The 24,489-nt window shown below is 34.9% G+C and overlaps 1 protein-coding gene and 1 long non-coding RNA gene across 3 annotated transcripts; both read left to right on the top strand.

Annotated features, from left to right (window-relative positions):
- The first annotated feature begins 1,359 nt into the window (after nt 1–1,359).
- Nucleotides 1,360–20,839, top strand: LOC120185797 (non-specific lipid-transfer protein-like). 2 transcript variants are annotated; one of them, XM_039189908.1, is made up of 2 exons: nt 1,360–1,718; nt 20,775–20,839. In XM_039189908.1, exons 1-2 carry the CDS (start codon nt 1,375–1,377, stop codon nt 20,782–20,784), a joined length of 354 nt encoding a protein of 117 aa, XP_039045839.1. In that variant the 5' UTR covers nt 1,360–1,374; the 3' UTR covers nt 20,785–20,839. The 2 variants fall into 2 exon arrangements, with proteins under 2 accessions (XP_039045839.1, XP_039045840.1); XM_039189909.1 differs by lacking the exon at nt 20,775–20,839 and adding an exon at nt 1,823–1,946.
- Nucleotides 3,374–11,456, top strand: LOC120185798. Its single transcript, XR_005522153.1, has 3 exons — nt 3,374–3,572; nt 6,811–6,812; nt 11,447–11,456. It is a non-coding gene; the product is annotated as an uncharacterized LOC120185798 (long non-coding RNA).
- Nucleotides 20,840–24,489: the final 3,650 nt, after the last annotated feature.

The following is a 24,489-nucleotide window of genomic DNA, read 5'->3' as shown; positions in this document are numbered from 1 at the left end:
TCTAACCTAACTATAAATGCAATCCCGTTATAGAGGTTGAGGAGTTCATTTGTTGGGACACGTTTACAATACCATTAAAACCAATCTGAGGTTAGTTGAGGTCTGGAATGTTCGTTAATTGGGACACATTATTTTAGGTTAATTTGTTTAGTTAAAAATGAATTTATTAAGCTCGCAACAGTTATTTTAATATAAATATTTTTTATAAATTTTAATACATTTATTTTTATTTTTATAATTTTTAATATTTTATCATTTTTAAATAATTTTTGACAAGTTCAATAAAATCAAAGTATATTCGATAAAATTGATCTCAAAATTTATCTAATTATTTAATCTCATAATCAAAGACTTCAAATGTCTGATATCTCTTAGAAAATCGTGACCTCTAGACACGATTTTTAATAAATTTATGTGATTTATCATAATTAAATCTACCATCAATCTTAATATCTATTAAACATGTCAACCTAAGAGTAGCTATAATGATCTTTCGCTTAACATAAACACTAAGGGTCATTGTAAAACATCTCGACCAAAAGTGAGTTAGGAGAGAAAGCACCAAATATCCTACTCCCACTCTTCTTCCTCATGAAGACAAAGGATCTTTGTTATTGACCAATGATCACTTAATTAGCGATTGTGACTTTCTACCCAAATTAAAATGGATAAATTTCATAAATAATCAATACAATCCACAATATACTTAGGGTGGTCACGTACTCATCCTGAAGTTTGAACTTTCTTTAGTTATATATTTTACTGACGATGCTTATATTAAAATTTTATTTATGCCCACCTCATATAAAAGTTTTATGTTATTAACGAATAAGTGTCTACCCTCTCACTGCTCGAAATTTATCCTATATTTAATCCCGTAATCAAAGAAAATAAACACTTTGAGATTAAATGTCGAAAACAAGTAGATTAGTTTTAAAAGAACGGTCATATTTATGTGAAGACAGGTAGAAAAGATTAAACTAATATTTCAGTCCTTGGGCATGATTTTAATTAAATTGAAAGAAAACATCAATCAAGCAGGAAGTGGGTGACGGTTGCCCATAACTGATTGGAAAAGCACTTTATCTCCTAATGCGGTCTTAAAGGGAGTTTAGATCAATAACCACAATCCACATGGTAAATGATAATGTGGATTCAAATATTTGTTGTTGCATTGAATTGAGCCAACCACCAACTCCCAACGCTTCGTGTTCATACGTATTTCTCAGTTTCTTTCCGTAGGCTACAAAAAACCCTCGAGCGCTAACCAGTAGCCACACAACAATCAACAATCAGCATTAGCACTCACTAAGCACTTTCCTTACAAGTTGTGTAAGATCGTTTGTTTTTTGTTGTAATCAATCTAGCTATCTTATGTCCCTTAAGTTTGCATGTGTGGTGGTGTTGTGCTTGGCCGTGGTGGGTGCACCCCTGGCTCAAGGAGCCATAAATTGTGGTGAAGTCACATCCAAACTGGCACCCTGCATTCCTTACTTGAAGGGTCCAGGCGGTGGTGCTGTTCCTCCAGCATGCTGCAGTGGGATCAAAACCCTCAACGGCGAAGCCCAAACAACACCAGACCGCCAAGCAGCTTGCAACTGCCTCAAAAGCGCGGCTGCCACCATCACTGGCATCAACTTAAACCTTGCAAGTGGACTCCCAGGCAAGTGCGGTGTCAGCATCCCTTACCAGATCAGCCCCAGCACTGACTGCAAAAGGTTCTTATGCCTCTAATTTCTTTTATAATACTCAATGAGTTCTTCGGTTACGGTTATCAATTTCTTAACTGATGAATGTTTTATTTTTGTTGTCCCATTTGCAGCGTCAAGTGAAAGTTTGGTCATGGAAATTCCTCAGCTAATGAAAGCTACAGAATAAAAGTGGATGTTAAAAGTCGATAGGGATAGCACCCTTAGTGGAAGTAATCTCAGTTATTCATGTAACGTTGTTCGTTGTGTACTAGGTCGCTTTATGCGACTATATAATATTATATTTTACCAACTTTTAATACATCTGTTTCTTCTATATTGATATTATCTATATACGCTTTATTTTCTTTGCTTCAAATATTTTATATAAATATGCTTACATGATCTAATGATAACGAAAACATCTACTTTTTTAATTGAGTCAAAAATAACTACTGAATACTGTTTGGATAATACTTTGTAGATCTTGGAGAAACAGATTCCATTTCTTAATCAACACAAATTGAAGTGCGCAGTTACAAAATTAGTGGGAAACCACTCACTATTCTGACAGCCCCGAAGAGAGAGTTACATGAGAATTTTTCCTGACAAAATTAAAGAAGTATATCCATCATGATTATTCAACTTGAAAGGAGAAAGAAGTTCTCACACCTGAAGACATTGCTGATTACATCAAGACAGAGGGTGATAAGTGATGTACGTTCGTGGATGGTATGAATAATTAAAAAATATGGTCTAAAATTTTAATACTTAATTCTAAAATATTTAGGTATGTAAATTTTCTTATTTTTTTTCTATTCTCATTAGTAAACTAAACTAAATTTAACAATTTCTCAAAATAATAGGGTGCAATGACTCCCCTACCCAATCATGTACATCCAGAGTAGGGATGGCAAACGAGTATAATTTCGTGGATTTCGCCCCGCACCCGCTCCAATTGGGGCGGGGATGTGTTTAATTTTAGTGGATAGTGGATGAGTGTAGATTTAGAAAATGATATCCGTCGCGGGTAATGGGTTTGAGACCTTACCCACCCCGCATCCGCCCGCCCAGCTAAATATCCATTAAATTTTGGACCATTATGAATTTAGGTGTAATTTTAGAGATTAATTTATAAACCCGAATATTGTATAAGATATAAGTTGTTATTTAACCAAATATTAGGGATAAGTTAAGTTTGTGCATAATTTTTTTTCCTTTCAAACCTCTCATTAGTCATTACTGTGCCGATCTTTCAAGTTTCAAACCTCTGGTCTCCACTCTCCAGCTCAGGTATGTTTCTTCCCTTTTTACTTGAAATTTAATTTTTGTAAGAGCCATTATTGGCATCTTCAAAGGCAACCCTTCTCTGGGTTCTACGTATTTCTCAGTTTTATAGGCACCCCTTTGATAATTTTATCTTTATCTATTTTGGGGTTTTCGAGTTTTAACTCATACTAAGCTTTACTTTTTTGTTCATACCTGAGCCTCACAAAAAATTCAGAAATGCAAGGCGATGAAGCCAGGCTCTTGTTAGGCTTCCCCCGAATTCTCGCCCTACTCCTCTGGTTTTTATTTTACTATTAAATCTTTATGTACTTTAGGGTTTTTTAATATCTTTTTTGGTTTTGTTGACGTTTATGAATTCGAGTTGTTTTCCTTTTGGAGGTTGTGGCCTTGATTTCTTTCTTTCAATCAGCTAGTCTAACAAATTTCCTTAATCTTTTCTCTTTTCCTTTATGAAATTGTAAATTGATTAACTTCTTTTATGAATTTTGATTTGGAATTTAGATTAAAGGAGCTTATAGAAAGAAAGTATGGGAGTCGCATCCTGACTTGTTTCCAGTTCACCAAAAGCCTTCGGCGGAGTCTAAGTTCAAGTTGGTAAGCATCCATATTCCTTCAAACATTTCACCTCTTTTTAGTATATTAGTGTTGTGTTTGGTAGAGAACCGTGAAGAAACTGGATTGCTTAGGGGTATGTATTGTATTTTGGTGGAGTCTTTCTTGATTTTTTTTTCTATTAAGATTATTTGGATGGAGGGAGTTGGATTGCTTAGGGGTATGTATTATATTTTGGTTATATTCATGGTGATTTAGAGTGGTATGATCTGGTGAGTAATTTAAATCTATTTGTATTTTATTTTCTTTCTTGAGTTTTTTGAATTTATACAACTGTTGAACCTGTTAAGTCTAACTGTGGATTTGGGAGAGAAACTGAATTTTACCTGATAAAGGCTAGGTTTAGTCTTTCTATTCACTTTCAAAGAAATCCATCATTGTAGACTGGAGTTTTAGGTCGTTTACTATCTAAATTATGGTACTTCTTCTGGAGGTTTTATTCTGGACGAGAGCCAACATACTGGAAAACAAGTAACGAATGCAGTAAGAACATTAAGTCTTTCCACTTAGTTTAGTTTGCCTATCACACCTGAACCTTAATTTTTCTTCTTCTTCTGGGAACACTTGAATGAGATAATAGTTGGGTATTTTTAATCATGTATTATGCAATTTAGAAATAATTCAATTGTGTTTGTCATTTATGTTTCTAGACTTTAATTATGTCTTTTATTATGGTGTTTTATGTACTTTAAGATATATATTAACACTTAACTTAGATAATCATTGGTTTATTTTATTATGTTTCTTAATGGACGTGTTTGTTTTATATTTGTTGCTTATGTATAACTTAAGTTTGCTGTCAGGTGGGTCTAGCCGGGTACGTCTCTAGTTGAGTAGTGGGTGTGGGGATGGATTTGAGAATGTACCCGCGTGGGCGGGTGTGGATTTGAAAATTTTTACCCATCATGGGTGGTGGGCGGATGGTAGATTGAAAAATATTAGGTAGGTATGGGGATAGGGGAGGGGGTATCCGCACCCGACCCGCCCATTTGTCATCCCTAATCCATAGGAGCCATTGCACACTCGCCCCTAGCTACTGAGTCAACTCAGTGAACGAGGTAAGCGGTAGCATGTGATTCTCGTCAATCTGATAAGAGAGTTCATGAATCTTCTCATCTACCTCTGGTTAGTAATAATGTTATAGGCCTATTGTATAGACATAATGTTTTGATTATTGAATTTATTATTATCGCAATTTGCGTGCAACGTGCTTATTATACATTAATAGGGTAAATTCCGTATTTAATATCTAAATTATTAGTTTTGGTCCCAAGTACCTAAACTTTTAATTTTTTTCTTTAAAACTTAACGTTAAATTTTGAACAGGGTACTAAAATGAAATAAAAAACTAACTTTAGGTATCATTTTAAAAAATTGAAAGTTTAGGTATTAAAATAGACCTAAATTGATAGTTAGGTACTAAAAGCATAATTTACCCATACTAATATCATTGAATAATATTATTGATTATTATAAATATCCCTAATCGATTAGGGTAAACTACACAAATGATCATTAAAGTTTGAGTAAATTTTTGTTTTACCTACTGAAGTTTTAAAAGTAAAAAATTAGTCACTAATGTTATTGATTTATAACAAATTGATCAATCGCCGTTAACAACCGCTAACGGTGACGGAGTGCTAATATGGCACGTTACATACACTTTGACCACTTTTTGACTCAAAAAATTTGTTTTTATAACAAGCCCCCATTTCTTTTTTTCTACCTAATTTCCATCTTCTTGCCTTTCATCTTCTTCCTTATAAGAAACATCATCAATATATCTATAAAAAGATATCCCGACAGTACGACTATCTCCCAACCAAGTATGTGACCAACACCATCAAGAGTAAGAATCAAACAATTTGAATGCCAAGTGGGGGGTGTTTCCTTTTTGCACTCCTTGAAACATTGCTCTCACTTATTCATTCTCCATGGTTATATTTTAGGCATGTTTTATTGTTGGGATTGTACAATTGAGTTTGCAATATGTATGTATGTATGTAGAAGAGAAGGAAAATATAAAACACAAGGACTGTTTGAGTATGCTTTATACTGAACACAAGGATTGAGCTTTAGGACCCATTCTTCAACTAGCTTTTTTGTTGCTGGTTTCATGAAGTAGAGGAGTGAATGTTCTTGTCTGGGTGTAGAAGAGAAGAAATCATGGTGATTTCATGACGTTAGAGTGACCGAGTTCATTATTTGATCGCTCGAATTCATTTTTTGACATTCAATATGAACATGTGCACAGAGAAAAGAATGCCTGAATTCATCTTTTGACATTTTTCCTTGGAACAAACACAAAAAACTACAGTATATCTTAAACTGAACTCTTTCTTCGGCATTTAATCGCTTTTATTTATGTAGGTGTCTGCAACCATTCATTCCACTTTCACTGCATCAGCCGATGGTTGAAGACCCGTCAAGTATGTCCTTTGGGTATGCTTTGCCTCCCATGTTTATGCCGCTCGGATATTTTGCAGAAAATAGCGAGGGAGTTCCAAAAGTATGGTCACTAGTCCTTGCCTACTTACCTTTTGTTTGAAAAGAATGAATTTAATTGATTGATTTAATATTTATATTAAATTCATAGTTATTTTAATTATTGTAAATTAAAAGATGATTTTTTATTTAAATATTAGTAGGATAATTATTCTTTTAATAAGTCAAGTTAAAATGATATTTGTTCTCTTTTTAATTTTGAATATTAAAAAATAATTATATAATTTTGTATATTTTAAATTAAAATAATATTTGTTTAAGTTTGAATAATAAAAGGAATTTATCTTTTGACCATTACAAATTAAATATATTATTTAATTTGAATATTAGTAGGATAATTAATGTTTGAATATGTCAATTTAAAAAGATATTTGTTAAATTTTTAACTTTGAATATTAAAATAATTATATAATTTTGTATATTTCAAATTAAAATGATATATATTTAAGTTTGAATGGTAAAATGAGTTTTATATTTTAAATATTTCAAATTAAAAGATATTATTATCTGTTTAAAGTTGAATATTAAAATATATTTGGTTGGAATAAATATTTCTTGAAAATCTCTATAAATAGTTAGCAAACAACAGTTTTTCACATCTCGGATTTGAAGAATTTTCTTCTCTTGAAAAAATATTTTCTCCCCTTAAAAATATTATTTTCTTCCTAGTTTTTCGACAAGAGTCAAAGGCAATGTTCGTTCGTGATCTATGTAGATGTGCTGCTGCAATTGATCATAAGTTGTTGTATACTGTGAGACAAATGACCAACGAATTTGAGCATCAAAGAGTGGCCGAAAATCTGTCTTAAGTAAATTGTGTAGCGACAGACTTCAATTGATTCCGATCTCAACTGATCAAAATAAAAATGAGTATTTTTCTTTCTATTTAATTTTGATTTATTTTATCAAGTTTAACTTTCTTGTTTGATTTTCTCAGGTTTGATTTCGTCTTAGATTGTTACTTTGGTCAACACCTTTCCTGTTGCGAAAGAAGAGTGCTCTTATTTCTTCATCTTTCTGTCGATTCTTGTAATTTTTATTAGGACAAACGTTTGGCTGTATTAAATATAATCGGAATTTGATATGCACCCTGTGCAGTATGCTAAATTTTGAACGAGAATTATTCCTTCTTGCGTTGATCCCTCCCTTTCATGTTCATTCATGATGACATCCTTTGTGTACAGATTGTATCATCACTCTATAGTATTTTGATCAAAGATTGTTGACTACTCTTTAAGGTTCGTGCACAATTAGGGAGAAAATAATCCCAGCAAAACAACAATGTTAATAAAGATTCAAATTGTTTGCTTCTTTCATTTGATGGTGTTGGTCACATACTCGGCTGGGAGATAGTGGTATTGCTGGTATATGTTTTTATAGATATATTGATGAGTTTTCTTGCATGGAAGAAGAAGGACAATAACATGGAAAGGTGGAAAAAGAAAATGGGGGGTTTGTTATAAAAAAGTCAAAGTGGTTGTAACGTGCCACATCAACATTTTATCACCCATGTTAATGACTGTTAACGGTGAGTGACAAATTTTTTATAAATCGATGACGTTAGTGATCTATTTGTTACTTTTAAAACTTCAGTGGGGGAAAACGAAATTTATTCAAACTTTAGTGACCATGAATATGTGATAAGATACAAATAAAATTCATATGAATTTGTTGAGTACAAATATTGGATCAGCTCGTTTTTAGATTAATATATGAATCAATATCATATATTAATCTTCTGCAGTTATATAGCATAGATGTGAAATTATTATAGTTCTCAACTTAATGATTTTTATGTTTTGACATAATCAAATATTATCTTTAATCAGACAAATGTTATGTTTGAACATGACAAGAATTGTATAAATGAAAAAAAATTATGATACTAACGGCATAAAAATTGTCTCGAGTCGTGAGTTTAAAAACAAAAACAGTAAATTAAAATTCTTTAACCTTATTTGATTTTAGCTGATAACATCACATGATTTACTGTCCGTCTATAAATTTGTACACCTACAATAACTCCTTATTTATTTTTGTTTTTAACATTCAACACAAACGAAAAAGAAAAACCTGAATCCGATAGGGTGGCTGAAAATCGACCAACACTACACCAATTCACCAATCATCAACAACACTACACCATTCATCAAGCCAACTTCAAATAATTATACCTGATAAATGATAGGGAAATTAATTCCTCTGATGGTTGAGGTGGTGGTTGGACATTACAGTTTTTAGTTTAGTTTTAAGTGGCTTCAACTGCAAGCAATTACGAGACTGCAATGGAACAACTCAGCTCGACCAACACTTCAAACAGAGACAGCTGTATGATTTTATGCCATGGTATGTATTTTTAAAAAAAATATATTGTAATTTAAGGGTTTAATCGGCCCGACACTCCTTCGATTCATCCTGACTTTCAAAACTGCACGGATCAGTGCTCTCTACTCATTGCTCAACCTTCCTTTATAGTTATGGCTTCCCTTTGGAGGGAAATAAAAGCTTTAACTAAACATTATGTTTCTATCTATCGATATTTATATCCATTATAACAAGGCGTGTATTCTCTACTCAGTGCTGTTGAGAATAGCTGTTTGTATTGTGTATAAAACTAGCTCATGCATTGTAATCAAGAATACCATATTCTTGTATTCATTTATGTGTTCTTATCTCCTTTCTAAAATGGTATCTTTCGCCATTGATCTTGGGGCTTTATGTTTGGCTTCCGTTGCTTGAGCAGTTCTTGATGGATTTCACCACGAGTTCTAAATCGTTTACCCACAAGAAAGTAAATGTTGTCCTTGACGAAATGAATTTTCTTCTTTGGAAGCAGCAGATTCTGCTCACCATAAGAAGTCATCGGTTGGAACGGTTGCTTACAGGAGCTGCAGTAACTCCGCCGGAGATAGTGGTTGATGATGATGGCACTATTCGTGTCAATGATGAATGTGAAGATTTTGTGGCTCAAGATAGTGCTCTTGTCTCCTGGTTGTTGCTTACGGTCAGTCCTTATCTCCCTCCTCAATTTGTTGGGGCTGAAACTGCAGCAGCTGTCTGGAATACAGTTCTTCATTTCTTTGCCAACCGTTCAACAACAACTGTTATGAGTCTTCATTACAAGCTTCAGTCCTTAATGAAAGGAGGTGATAGTATGCGAGCTTACCTTACTCGTGTGAAGGAGGTATGTGATGCTTTAGCCTCTTGTGGCAGTAATGTTCCTCAAGTTGAGAAAATCGCGAGCATTCTGAAAGGTCTTCCACGAGAATATCAACATTTCATGGCGATTATCACATCCATGAGGGAAACTCTGTCTTTAGATATCATCTCTACTATGCTAATTGATGCAGAAACACAACTTGCTAGTTTTGATGATCAACTAGAAGCTTTGCCTATGAGTGCAAATGTTGCATAGGGAGAGGTAAGAAACACTTCAACGGTGAATAAAAGTTCTTATCAGAGATCTGATTACTCTTATAATTCTCGAGCTGGTGGTAGAGGTCGTGGCAGATCTCGGGTTCAGTGCCAAATTTGTGGAAATGTTGGACACCTTGTTGATCGATGTTGGCATAGATATGATCAAGACTTCTCGTGTGTTACTTTTATTAATCGAGGGCAATACTAGTCAGAATACAAGACTACCTCTTCTCCTGGTAATTTTATAGTTTCATCCACTGATGGTGGATATGAGTGTTTTGTTAAGCGAAGGATTGGTTCAATTATGGATGATCAACCACAAGCTCATGTGGCTTCTATGCAATCTGAGCGTTGGGTGGTTGACACAGGAGTTACACACCATGTTACAACAAATGCTATTAAGGTGTTGAATCTTCTGAGTACTATGGTCCAGGTAAACTCTTAATTGGGAATGGTATGCCTCTTGATGTTACTTTGGTTGGAAATGCTAGTGTGAATGCTTCTTCACGTGTGCTTTTACTGAATGATTTGTTGCATGTGCCACAAATAACCAAGAATTTGCTTTAGGTTTATAAGTTTGCTAGGGATAATGATGTTTTCATTGAGTTTCATGACAATCGATGTTGTGTTCAGGATGAGGCTACTGGAAGGTTGCTACTTCAAGGTGAAGAAAGTGATGGTTTATATTCCTTTGCTATGAATAATAATTCCTTAAAAGTTCATGTTGCACAAGCCAATGCAAGCTTAGTATCGACTTCATTGGATGATCTATGGCACCGACGTCTTGGTCACCCAGCTGTTGATACTCTAACAAAATTAGCTAGTGAACTAGGAGTTAAAGTTCATTCCAATGTAAATAAATAGTGTATTCCATGTCATTTGGGCAAAAGCCACAAATTGCCCTTTAGTGAATCAAATACAATAGTAGCTTCTTCATTTGATCTTGTATACTCAGATTTATAGGGACCACCACATGTGTCTTCAAATGGATTTCGTTTTTACATTTCATTTGTGGATGAATTTACTCTCCATACTTGGATCTATCTTTTGAAACACAAGGATAAGGCGTTGTTTGCATTTCAACTATTTTGGAAACTCGCAGCTAACCAATTTGGGAGTACTATCAAAGCATTACAAACAGACTGGGGTGGTGAATTTCGTAGCATTTCACCATTGTTGGCTCAAGATGGGATTGTGCACAAACTAACATGTCCTCACACTTCTGAACAGAATGATGTGGTAGAGAGAAAGTATCGTCATATTATTGAACTCGCACTAATTATGTTACCTCAGGCATCTTTACCAATCAAGTATTGGTCATATGCAGTTATCTCTACAGTGTATCTACTCAACCGTCTGCCTACTAAAGTTCTACAAGATGTGTCACCATTTGAAAAACTCTTTAGAAAAAACCTGAATATTCCATGATAAAGGTTTTTGGTTGTCAATGCTTTCCTCACTTAAGAGTGTTCCAAAAGTATAAATTGTCCTTTAGATCTCAAGTTTGTACTTATCTGGGAGTTAGTCCTCAACACAAAGGGTTTCAATGTTTGGCACCTGATGGACGAGTATATGTTTCTCGACATGTTGTGTTTAATGAATATGTTTTTCCATTTGCAGTGAAAGAAACTTGTGACTCGTTGAGTTCTACAATCAATACCAGTTCGAATGCTCAGTTACTTCGAGTTGTTACAGATGTCAAGAACTCTTATTTTTCAGTCTCCACATAACGTACCAAATATAACTACTGTGCATAAGGTGGTTGATAATTCTACATCACCTGCTGTAAATGAGGTGGTTAATGGGGTTGTAATACCTAATGTGGTTGAGGTGGTCAATGGTGGCTCTTAGTATACTTCTGATGCTACTATCCAACACACCTTTAATGCTACTGTTTCAGAAGATATTGTACCTAATGAAACTGTTGGTACAAGTGCAGAAGCTAGTAGTGTGCTTGATGATGTTGATAGTATACGAGATAACATTCCTGCTACTTCTGAGCCTGATGTTAGTAATCCTCAAACTCATGTCCATCATATGATGACACGCAATCGATGTAGAATTTTCAAGCCTAAGGTGTTTTCGAGTGCTTTGGATGATGATGTTCCTATTATAATAGATGCTGCTCTTCAGCCTTCTCACTGGTCTGCAGCAGTTCATGATGAGTACAACGCCTTAATAAATAATGGAACATGGAGACTGGTTCGACTCCCTGAAGACAGGATGGTTGTTGGTTGCAAAAGGCTTTTTCGGGTTAAGCATAACCTTGATGGATCAGTAAATAGGTATAAAGCTTGCTTGGTTGCCAAAGGATTCTCTCAAATTCCATGTTATGATTTCAAGGATACGTTCATCCCTGTGGTTCGGTTTTCAACATTTAATATAGCAGTTTCTAATGGATGGGAGCTTTGACATGTTGATATTAATAATGCTTTTTTCAATGGAGATTTAAGTGAGAATGTATACATGCAAAAACCTCCTGGGTTTAAGCAGACTGATGAACTTGGCCAACCCCTTGTGTGTAAACTTCAAAAAGCTCTTTATGGTCTTCGACAGTCACCTCGCAATTGGCATGTTAAACTTAAGGAGAATCTGCTGCATATGGGATTTGCAGTATCTCGAGCATATTCTTCTTTATTTCTCAAGCGTATTGATGATGGCTACATCTATGTCCTCGTGTATGTATATGATATAGTCATTGCAGGACAATCTTCTACTGCTATACATGAGATTGTATCAATGTTAAAGGATCATTTTACATTAAAGGATCTCGGGGAGTTGAGCTTCTTCCTAGGGATTGAGGTCAAAAATGTTAATAACTCGATTACATTAAGTCAAAAAATATATATTCTGGAACTCTTAGAGAAGACTGGAATGTCAAATGCAGCAGGTTGTGCCACGCCAATAGTAGTATCTCTGAAACTCTCACGTGAAGAAGGTGAACTTATTCTGAATGTCAGTGAATCCAGAAGTATAGCTGGTTCTCTTTTGTTTGTTTGTCATACACGACCTGACATTTCATTTAGTGTGGAACAAGTTGCTCAACACATGCATGCACCACGAGAAGCTCATTTTGTTTCAGTAAAAAGAATACTTCGTTATTTATCCTCCACTCTTAACTTTGGACTTATTTTTTCACCTGCTGCTCATGGATTGAACATTGTTGCCTTTGCTGATGTGGATTGGGGTGCTAGCATCGATGATAGGCATTTTATCACTGGATACGGGGTATTCCTTGGCAAATGTCTTGTTACATGGTGCTCGAAAAAACAACGAACAGTCTCTCGATCCACAATGGAGGTCGAATACAAGAGTGTAGCAGATGCAGCTACTGATATAATGTGGATTAAATCACTTTTGTCTGACCTTGGCATTCAGCAGGTTCATGAGCCAGTTGTATGGTGTGACAACACCAGTGCTGTGGCCATGAGCGCAAATCCAGTCTACCATGCTCAATCTAAGCATGTTGACCTCGATGTCCATTTTGTGCGTGAGAAAGTTGTTGTTGTTCAACTATGCGTCGGTTACATTCCAGCTATGCATAAAATAGCTGATGAAATCACTAAGCCATTGGCCAGAACTGCATTTGAGGAGTTTCGATCTAAAATATGTGTTCATCAAGTCTAATCCAGAAGACTAGAAGAAATAGGTATGAGCAATGCAATCATGCCACGTTGGATGTGCCACGCTGGCAATGGTTGTTAAGAGATAGTTAGAAGTTTGTTAATTTGTTAGGGTTGGTTACTCTATTAGAGCTGTTGAGAATAGCTGCTTGTATTGTGTATAAAACTAGCTCATGCATTGTAATCAAGAATACCATATTCCTTTGTTCATTTCTATGTTCTTATCTCCTTTCTAAAAGCCTCTTAACTAGTAATTTCAACTTACTTGAAAAAGTACAAGACAACCTCCAACATGGTGCACACTTGACTCTTTTCTTTTGTTCAACCACATAACCAAGTCCTCGAGAACAGCTGCACCCCATGCAAAGCGACCAATATAAACCACATTTTTCAGAAAATGAAGGTAACGGGAATCCACTTTTCCATTTGCATTGGGAAAAAGAATAGTGCCAAATGTGAAGAGAATGAATGTCCTAACAAAGTCTTCGTTAACTAATTGTCCAAGTGAATCGAGTCTACTTTCAAGGGATGCAATTGTGATCTTTCCCTTCCATAAAGAAGCTCCATAATTAGTTTCAAGATTCGAAAAGGCTTGATCCTCCCTAAGCAGTATAGGATCACCAACCACATGAATCCCCAAAATTAAAGCAACGTCCATCAGAGGAATTTTGACAATACCAGGAAGTAACATAAAACCACGTTTCTCGGAATTCCATCTCTCCATCAATTCTACCAGCAAACTCTTGCTCAGCATCTGATTAGGTATCAAAAGCAAATTGCCAAAACCAACTTTCTTTATCGCAGTTCTTTGATCATCGGTGAGTTTGTCAACTCGCTTAACAAATGACGACAAGGAAAATCTTGTACTAAAACTCCCAGTCCGTACATTTATGGATAAGCAAGCCCTCAATTATAAACGGTTCCATATCAACAAGGGGGGGAAAAGAACACTAAGGGTGTGTTTGGTTGGGGGAATGTGAGATTCCTATGGGAATCGAATCCACATTCTCCCGTTTGGTTGGCCGGGAATGTCATTACCGGTAATCTTACATTATCAATAGTGGATTTTTGGGGTATATTACCGGGAATGTAATTACCTCCATTTCCTAAGGTATTGTGGGATTTCCGGTGTTTTGGACTAAAATGCCCTTAAAATTATTTTTTCTTTCAAAAAATATCCTTATTCTGTCATTGAATAATAAAAATTCTACGAAGGTTAAATTACAAATTTATCCTTAAACTATTTTAGATTTACAAAAAAAAATCTATAATTAAAATTTTATATGAAGTTCAGGGGTTAAAATAAAATTTTACCCTTTCATTAAACCTTTTAATATTTTCAATTTTGTAAAAAAAAATTATATATTTGTTTCCTCTTTTTAAATTTAGTCGGGTCTTACGTTTCTGTCTATATGCAGAGATTTTTTATGCAGGGATTTATTTGCAGGGATTACTTCCATTACAGATGCGTATATGAAGAAAGCATTTGAAGACTGTTCAATTATGTATTTATTTATTTATATATGCATTGTATTTTATCTTTATTTTTACTTTTTTGACTGTCGGATGTATTCCACGGAAGCTGCTTTCAACTTGGCGTTGGGGGCAGCCTACTACCGTACCTCCCCCTTACTCCATTACATATGTGAATAGGGTTTTGTTGTTGTTGTTGTTGTAAATTTTTTAAAGAAAATATATAAATATTTTTCAATTTGTTAAAAAAAATATATATAATAAGGACAATTTGGTCAAAAATACATTCCAATAATCTTTTATTCCTTTAACCAATCAAACACAAAATACAACATTCACAGTAATCTTATTCCCTGGTAATTTTTTATTCTCATTGGTAATCTTACATTCCGTGAACCAAACGCACCTTAAGGGAAGTCAAACATAAAAGCCTCATTTAAATTCTTGTTCAAATATTAATAGTAATTTTCTTTATCATTAAATCATGTAAATATATTTATATAAAATACTTAGAGAAAAGAAAATAAAGTGTATATAATCTATATTAATATAGAACAAACAGATATATTTAATAATAAAAGTAGGTAAAAGATGGTATCATATAGTCGCATAAAGCGACCTAGTACACAACGAACAACGTTACAAGAGTAACTGAGATTACTTCCACTAAAAGTACTATCCCTATGGATTTTTAACATCCATTTTTATTATGTAGCTTTCATGAGCTGAGGAACTTCCATGGCCAAACTTTCACTTGACGCTGCAAACGGGACAATAAAAATAAAACATTCATCAGTTAAAAAATTGATAATGGTAGCTTTCAAAGCACACCGAGTAAATCAAGTGTGTTCCCATTTGATTATTTCTTTCCTTCTTTTATTGTTTTGAGCAATGGTTGACATGTGGGGTATTTAACAGTATCTTCATTTTATTAATAAAAAAAAACAATATCTTCAATTTAGGGTTAAGACCAAAATAGGGAATGAAGAGGAGGATATGGACAGAGGTTAAATGAACAAATGTATTTGAGTGAGGATATTAAATCGCATAAAAGCAGTCAGACTATAAGAGCAAAGGTCCGGAAAAATAAAAGATATGTTTCTTTACAATGCATTCAAGACAGTTTTGTTAACAAACCAAGGAAGGGAAGAAATAACCATGCAAAGAAAAATAAGAAGAAGATAGAGTACGAGGAAGACTGGACTGAACTAGAAGGAAGGTCTCTATCAGATTCCGATCTGCAAGATAGATGGCAAAGACAAAAGTTGGAAGCAAAGAAAACTTTGTAGATTGGAAGAGTGTTGGGGATAGAGTTTCATAGTCCAGAAGAGGTTTTAGTTAGGGAAATTATAGTAGCGGAGGAATCGGAAGGCATATCCCAATCGTTATCAATGCTTTTTAATTGAAATTAGAGGGGGAAGTTTCTGGGATGAAGAATCTATCCTGGAATATAAGAGGTATGGGTTCGGCAGTTAATTTTTCTGTACTTAGGTCATCTCCAATGCTTATATCTATTTTAGCGCATCTCTATCTCTACTATAGAGATGAAACAATAATTCATCTCCAGCGCTATCTCTACATTACCGCTATCTCTACTTTATTCATAATATTTAACTATTATAATATTGATTTTGCAAATATAAAATAAAACATATACATTTCTAATAAATATCTATTTGAATTTAAAAAAACAGAAAAATACAAAAAATCAGAAAATTTACAAAAAATATTAGTATGTTTATTTATCTAATTTCAATTTATTTTTATCTATCTTGCAAATTAATCTACTTGAATTTAAAAAAATCAGAAAAATACAAAAAAATCAAAAAAATTAGTATGTTTATATATCTAATTTCAATGTATTTTTATCTATCCTTTAGTTTAATCTATTTGAATTAAAAAAAAGAAAATTGTAGCGTGAGCTACAGTACCGCGCTAGATGTGGCGCAGTACTGTAGCAATCTCCACAGTAGCGCTAGATCTAACGCAGGGTTGGAGAGCTGTGAGCTCTCTACTTTGGAGAAATTCTCCAATGTAGAGAAGCATTGGAGATGCCCTTAGGAGGGTAATCAAAGTTCATCAGATTGAATTTGCGTTGACTCATGAGATATTGATGGTTGTTAATTAGTATGCTGACTTTGTTTTCTGTTTATCGCCAATAATTAGCAGAAAATGTATTGTTGTTGCCTGGTTCTGTCACTTTCAAAGTGGATGGTATTGGGAGAGATGATATTCCAGGTTATGGGGGCTTTTTATTTTCGAGTAATGGTGCGCTCTGAGTTTTGTTTTCAGGATCACTGTCAGGAGGTAATGTCGAAGATGTGTTGGATTTTGCATTAAATTTTGCCCTGTACGTGTTTTGTTTGGATGATTGATTGGGTTGGTAAGGCTGATCTAGTTTAGAGTTGGAGTCTAGAATGGTGCTAAGCTGAATTGAGTACCACCTACAGCGCAAGTGGCAGTGGCGGTCTTTGTTCTTTGAGATTAAGAAGTATGTTTTCGCTTAATTTAAAATGTGCATTTTTGTATTGTGAATACTAGGTGCCAAGGGATGGCAAGATGGCTGGATAATGATGGTATGCGTAGACTAAAGACCTTTTAGGTGTGGTGTGTTAGGCTTGGTTGTTTTCTGATGTCCATAACGGCTGTTAAGCTCTGTTTATTTGTTGTTGGTGTCGTAGTTTACTGTCTTCCTTCCAGCTTGGTTGTTGGAACCTTGGGGAATTGGTGGTTAGTTGAATTGATTACAATTGACTGTGAGCTAAGGTGATTGGATTCTTGTGTCTTGCGAGGACTTGTTGGTCAAAGAGGTGTCCCCCCGAAGAGTATATCTAATGTTTCATCCTGTAATTTGTTAGGTTGTTTGGATGATCTAAGTAGTGTTTGTTGTTACGTGCCTTGCGATCATAATGGAATGGCTTTGCTTTGCGTTTGATGGGGGTGCGTACAATCGATTGCTTTCGGGTTTTTTCTGATGGAAGTGGATTAATGTCGTACATGCTTACAGTGCTGGTTTTTTTATGTCTATAGGGAGAAGTTTAGTTATGTCGCTAGTCGATCTGTTCAACCTCTACAGTGCTGGAATTTTCGTTTGCTGTTCTGATTGTAATATTAGCTTTGTTTTGTTCTGCTCGGTTTGTCTTTGTTGGTTCTAGAGATATTGTTTGTGTTAAGTCTTTAAAGTGTTAGTTAAAGGTACTGCTGTTGCAAAAAGGTTGTTGGTTGTTGTAACGTTGATATGCTTTTAGCCTTGTCTTTGGTAAAGGGGTTTCAAAATTTGTAGGGGCAGAGTTGTGTGTTTTGTTTCGTTTGGAGTTGTATTTTGCTCCTAGTCAAGAGTATTCTTTTCCTCCGCTTAAGTTTAGGGAAGTTTTTAACGAGACTCTTGACTCAGGATTTATTTAATAAAAAATCTCTTTTGCCAAGCAAAAAAAGAATTAGGGTTAAGAAACCACTGAACTCTTTCATTTAGTGACCAAATTGACAATTTTTTTATTTAATGGTCAAGATATAATTAATTTTATAATTTAATGATTAAATTGATAATTTACTCAAATGAAAAAAAAATCTAAACTAACTATAAATGCAATCCCGTTATAGAGGTTGAGGAGTTCATTTGTTGGGACACGTTTACAATACCATTAAAACCAATCTGAGGTAGTTGAGGTCTGGAATGTTCGTTAATTGGGACACATAGGCGAGGTCATTAAAATCAATTTGAAGTTGGTTGAGGTATGTACCATATTGACGATTTTAACGGTGGGTAACAGATTCATGTTGGTAGCGGTCCATCGCACTCGTAATTTAACGAGTAATGGCGTATAACGCCGATAACGGGACTCTAATAGCAATATTCTACTGCTACTGGAAAAAAAACCTTAAAAAAACTAAAATTTTCACCCAAAAATTCGAAGGTAAAAAAATTCTAGATCTAAGTTTAGAAGATAACAGAAGATTTTTTTCTTTAATTACTTGTGTTTATTATCGAACGGTGGCCACCATCGTTGAATATGATCGACACTTAACATTTGATTATTTCTTTCATTATTTTAGTGTTTTGAGCAATGGTTGACATGTGGGGTATTTAACAATATCTTCAATTTATTAATAAAAAATACAATATCTTCAATTTAGGGTTAAGAAACCACTAAACTCTTTAATTTAGTGACCAAATTGACAATTTTTTATTTAATGGTCAAGATATAATTAATTTTATAATTTAATGATTAAATTGATAATTTACTCAAATGAAGAAAAAAAATCTACACTAACTATAAATGCAATCCCGTTATAGAGGTTGAGGAGTTCATTTGTTGGGACACGTTTACAATACCATTAAAACCAATCTGAGGTTAATTGAGATCTGGAATGTTCTTGAACTGGGACACATGGGCGAGGTCATTAAAATCAATTTGAAGTTGGTTGAGGTATGTACCATATTTTTAAAAACAATTATTTTGAACATTATTTTGGGTTAATTTGTTTAGTTAAAAATGAATTTATTAAGCTCACAACAGTTATTTTAAAATAAATATTTTTATAAATTTTAAAAAATTTATGTATTTTTTACCATTTTATCATTTTTAAATAATTTTTAACAAGTTCAATAAAATCAAAGTATATTCTATAAAGTTGATCTCAAAATTTATTCAATATTTAATCTCATAATCAAATATTTCAAGTGTCTGATATCTCTTAGAAAATTGTGACCTCTAGACATGATTTTCAATAAATTTATGTGATTTATCATAATTAAATTCACTATCAATCGATCATATCTTCTAAACCCATTAATCTAAAAGTAGTTATAATGATCTTACACTAACACTAAGGATCACTATAAAATCTCTCAACCCAATTGAGATAGGGGAGAAAGTATTGAATATCCTACTCCCAGTCTTTCTTCTTCATGAAGACAATGGATCTTTGTTATTGACCAATGATCACTTAATCAATGATTACGACTTTCTATTCAAATTAAAAGAGATAAATTCCATAAATAGCCAATACAATCCACAATATATTTAGGGTGAGTACGTGTCCATCTTGAAGTCTAAATTTTCTTTAGTTGTATATTTTATTGATGACATTCATCTCAAAATTTTTATTTGTGCCCACCTCATATAAAAATTTTATGTTATTAACGAATATGTGTCCACCCTCGAAAACATTTCTGAATCCGTCGCTGCTTGAAATTTATCCTATATTTAATCCCATAATCAAAGAAAATAAATACTTTGAGATTAAATGTCGAAAATAAGTAGATTAGTTTTAAAAGAGCGGTCATATTTCTGAGAAGACAAGTAGAAAAGATTAAACTAATATTTCAGTCCTTGGGGATGATTTTAATTAAATTGAAAGAAAACATCAAACAAGCAGGAAGTGCGTGACGATTGCCCATAACTGATTGGAAAAACACTTTTCTCCTAATGCGGTCTTAAAGGGGAGTTTACATCAAATTTTTGTAGTTGCATTGAATTGAGCCAACAACCAACTACCAAGCTTCGTGTTCACACTTATTTCTCTGTTTCTTTCCGTAGGCTATAAAAACCCTCGATCACTAACCAGTAGCCACACAGCAATCAGCAATTAGCGATCAGCATTAGCAATCACTAAGCACTTTCCCTACAAGTTGTGTAAGATCGTTTTTTGTTGTTGTAATCAATCAGAATGTCGTTTGTTTTTTGTTGTAATCAATCAGAACGGCCAGCTACCTTATGTCCCTTAAGGGAGCATGTGTGGTGGTGTTGTCCTTGGCCGTGGACGGTTGCACCCTTGGCTCAAGGAGCCATAAATTGTTGTGAAGTCACATCCAAACTGGCACCCTGCATTCCTTACTTGAAGGGTCCAGGCGGTGTTGTTGTTCCTCCAGCATGCTGCAGTGGGATCAAAACCCTCAACGGCGAAGCCCAAACAACACCAGACCGCCAGGCAGTTTGCAACTGCCTCAAAAGTGCGGATGCCGTCACTGGCATCAACTTAAACCTTGCAAGTGGACTCCCAGGGATGCTGTGCGGTGTCAGCATCCCTTACCAGATCAGCCCCAGCACTGACTGCAAATGGTTCCAATGCCTCTAATTTCTTTTATAATACTCATTGAGTTCTTCGGTTACGGTTGTCAATTTCTTAACTGATGAATGTTTTATTTTTGTTGTCCCATTTGCAGCGTCAAGTGAAAGTTTGGCCATGGAAGTTCCTCAGCTAATGAAAGCTAAAGAATAAAAGTGGATGTTAAAAGTCGATAGGGATAGCACCCTTAGTGGAAGTAATCTCAGTTACTAATGTAACGTTGTTCGTTGTGTACTAGGTTGCTTTATGCGACTATATAATATTATATTTTACCTACTTTTAATAGATCTGTTTCTTCTATATTGATATTATCTATATACGCTTTATTTTCTTTACTTCAAATATTTTATATAAATATGCTTACATGATCTAATGATACTTTTTTAACTGAGACAAAAATAACTACTGAATACTGTTTGGATAATACTTTGTAGATCTTGGAGAAACAGATTCGATTTCTTAATAAACACAAATTGAAGTGCGCAGTTACAAAATTAGTGGGAAACCACTCACTATTCTGACAGCCCCGAAGAGAGAGTTACATGAGAGTTTTTGTTGAAATTCTTTGTGAATGCACATGCACCACCGAAAGTGCATGAGAAAATAAAAGAAGAAAATGAATTAAAAAGCCGCACTGAAAGGTGCCGTTTTATTGAAAAAAATGGTAAAATCTTAAATTTTAGTCATTATAATTTAGGGTATTTATAAATTAGTCTTTAAGCTTCAATTATAAATACCCTAGCTCATTTAGCTTCAAAATCATCCCAAAGCATTCTAGCTTTCTTCTAATACTAGAGAATTTAGAGAGTTTTTTTAGAGTTGTTTTCTCTTTTTTTATCAAGAGAGAATTATCATTGTTTTCTCCTTGGTAGATCGAAAGAAGTTGTAATTCTTATTTTCTCATAGTGAAATTCTTCTACTGTTGCCCGTGGTTTTTACCCTATATTATTTAGGGGTTTTCCACGTAAATTTTGTGTCTCTTTTATCTTCATCTTTATTTTATCAAATTATCAGTTGCAATTTTGCTCTATCCGATAGCCGTCTTACGCAATAATTGGTATCAGAGCCAGATTTGAGTGTGTAATATCTGCTTATTATCTTTGTGGTTGCCATCAAAAGGTGGATCCTCCAGCATAAGAAAGTAAGAAGGTATTACCCATTCTTTGAAGGTTCCAGAGAACTATTCACGATAGTGAAATAGTGGGAGTTATCCGTAATAGAAGCTATGATAACGAAATTTGATATTGAAAAATTCAATGGGAGAAATTTCTCATTGTGGAAATTGAAGATGAAGGTCGTCCTGAGGAAAGACGGTTGTCTAGTAGCTATCAGTGAAAGGTCGGTGGATTTCATAGATGACAACAAATGGATCGAAATGGACGGGAATGCTATGGCAAACTTTCATCTAGCATTAGCAGATGAAGTATTGTCAAGCATCGAGGAGAAGAAGACAGCTAAAGAGATATTGGATCATCTCACCAAACTGTACGAGGCCACATCGCTGTACAATAAAATTTTTCTTAAGAGAAAATTGTACACTCTCCGGATGCCAAAATCTACTTCAGTGACGGAGCACTTAAATACACTGAACACTTTATTTTCTCAGCTTACAACCTTAAGCTGTAAAATAGGAGAACAAGAACGTGCTGAACTTCTACTTCAAAGTCTACCTGATTCGTATGATCAACTCATCATCAACTTGAAAAACAATAATGTCACCAGTCTAGTCTTCGATGACGTTGCAGGTGCTGTTCTACAAGAAGAAAATCGGCGCAAGAACAGGGAAGACAGACAAGTAAATCTGCAACAAGCAGAAGCGTTGACAACGATGAGAAGGAGATCAACGGAACGTGGCCAAAGCAGCAGTCACAAACATGGTAGATCTAAGTCGAGAAGTAAGAAGAATTTAAAGTGTTACAACTGTGGAAAGAAGGGTCACTTGAAGAAGGATTGTTGGAGTCCAAATAAAAACTCCAATCCATAAGGCAATACCGCAAGCACTTCAGATGATGGGGATGCTCTATGCTGTGAAGCGTCAACCACCATGGAAGGCAGAAAAAGATTTGCAGATATATGGCTCATTGATTCGGGAGCGACATATCACATGACCTTAAGAAGATAATGGTTCCATCATTATGAACCTATCTAAGGAGGATCTGTATAGTTGCAATGATCATGCCTTAGAGATCGTTGGTGTGGGAACCATCAAATTAAAGATGTATGATGGAACAATTAAAGTTGTTCAAGATGTACGACACGTGAAAGGCCTAAAGAAAAATTTATTATCCTACGGATTGTTGGATAATAATGCAAGCAAGATTGAAACACAGAAAGGAATCATGAAGGTGTTTCGTGGAGCGCTTGTGTTGCTGAAAGGCGAAAAGATAGCAGCAAACTTGTACATGCTGAAGGGAGAGACTTTGCCTGAAGCAGAAGCCTCTGTTGCCTCATGTAGTTCAAATTCTGTAATGGTATAGCATCAGAAACTTGGACACATGCCAGAACAATGAATGAAAGTTCTTGTGGAGCAAAAGCTACTTCCAGGCTTAACAAAGGTAACACTTCCTTTGTGTGAGCATTGCATAACAAGTAAGTAGCACCGGTTGAAATTCAACACGTCAAATTCTAGAGGCAAAAGTGTTCTAGAATTGGTTCATTCTGACGTATGGCAAGCACCAGTTACATCCCTAGGTGGAGCAAAATATTTTGTCTCATTTATTGATGACTACTCTAGGAGATGTTGGGTGTACCATATTAAGAAGAAGTCAGATGTGTTTTCAACTTTCAAAATCTTCAAAGCGCGGGTGGAACTTGATTCTGGAAATAAGATCAAGTGTTTCAGAATAGATAATGGAGGAGAATACACAAGCGAAGAATTTGATGACTTTTGTAGAAAAGAAGGCATCAAAAGACAGTTCACAGTGGCGAACACTCCTCAACAAAATGGAGTGGCAGAGCGGATGAACAGAACCTTGTTAGAAAGAACAAGAGCAATGTTGAGGGATGCAGGCCTAGAAAAATCATTCTGGGCAGAAGCAGTCAATACCGCCTGTTATTTGGTGAATCGAGCTCCATCAACTGCAATAGAGCTGAAGACACCAATGAAGATGTGGACTGGTAAACCAGTTGATTATTCAAACCTCCATGTATTTGGAAGTATTGTATACGTGATGTACAACTCCCAAGAAATTTCAAAACTGGATCCAAAATCCAGGAAATGAAAATTCTTGGGGTATGCTGATGGTGTAAAGGGGTATCGCTTGTGGGATCCCAGTACCCGCAAAGTGATCATTAACAGGGATGTTATCTTTGTAGAAGATAAGCTACAAATAAAAGAAGAAGATGATAGCGCTGAAAAGTCAGAGACTACTCAGATACATGTGGAAAAGGAGGTTGAACAAGGAGATTCTTCTGAAGCAGAACCATCTCATGATGAACAAGAACCAGATAGTTCTGAAGCTCCAACAAATCGTCAATCAGATCGTGTGAGAAGACGTCCCAATTGGTACTCAGATTATGTTATAGAAGGTAATATTGCATAATGTCTTTTAACAGAGGACGGTGAGCCATCAACATTCGAGGAGGCAATAAACAACTCAGATGCTTCACTGTGGATGATGGCGATGCAAGAAGAAATTGAAGCCCTTCATAAAAATAATACATGGGTCCTTGTGCCACTACCACAAGGAAGGAAGACAATTGGTAACAAATGGGTCTTCAAAATCAAGCGAAATGGTGACAATCAAGTTGAGAGGTATCATGCAAGACTGGTGGTCAAAGGATATTCTAAAAAAGAAGGTATTGATTTTAAT

Source organism: Hibiscus syriacus, unplaced genomic scaffold (genome assembly GCF_006381635.1).
Source record: "Hibiscus syriacus cultivar Baekdansim isolate YM2019G1 unplaced genomic scaffold, ASM638163v2 tig00113124_pilon, whole genome shotgun sequence".
Taxonomy (NCBI): domain Eukaryota; kingdom Viridiplantae; phylum Streptophyta; class Magnoliopsida; order Malvales; family Malvaceae; genus Hibiscus; species Hibiscus syriacus.
Note: the sequence above shows the minus strand (reverse complement) of the source record. Positions and strands in the feature narration are given on the sequence as shown.

Excerpts from the sequence above, each read along its gene's own strand:
- LOC120185797 (XM_039189908.1), top strand. The coding sequence starts at position 1,375 with ATGTCCCTTAAGTTTGCATGTGTGGTGGTGTTGTGCTTGGCCGTGGTG.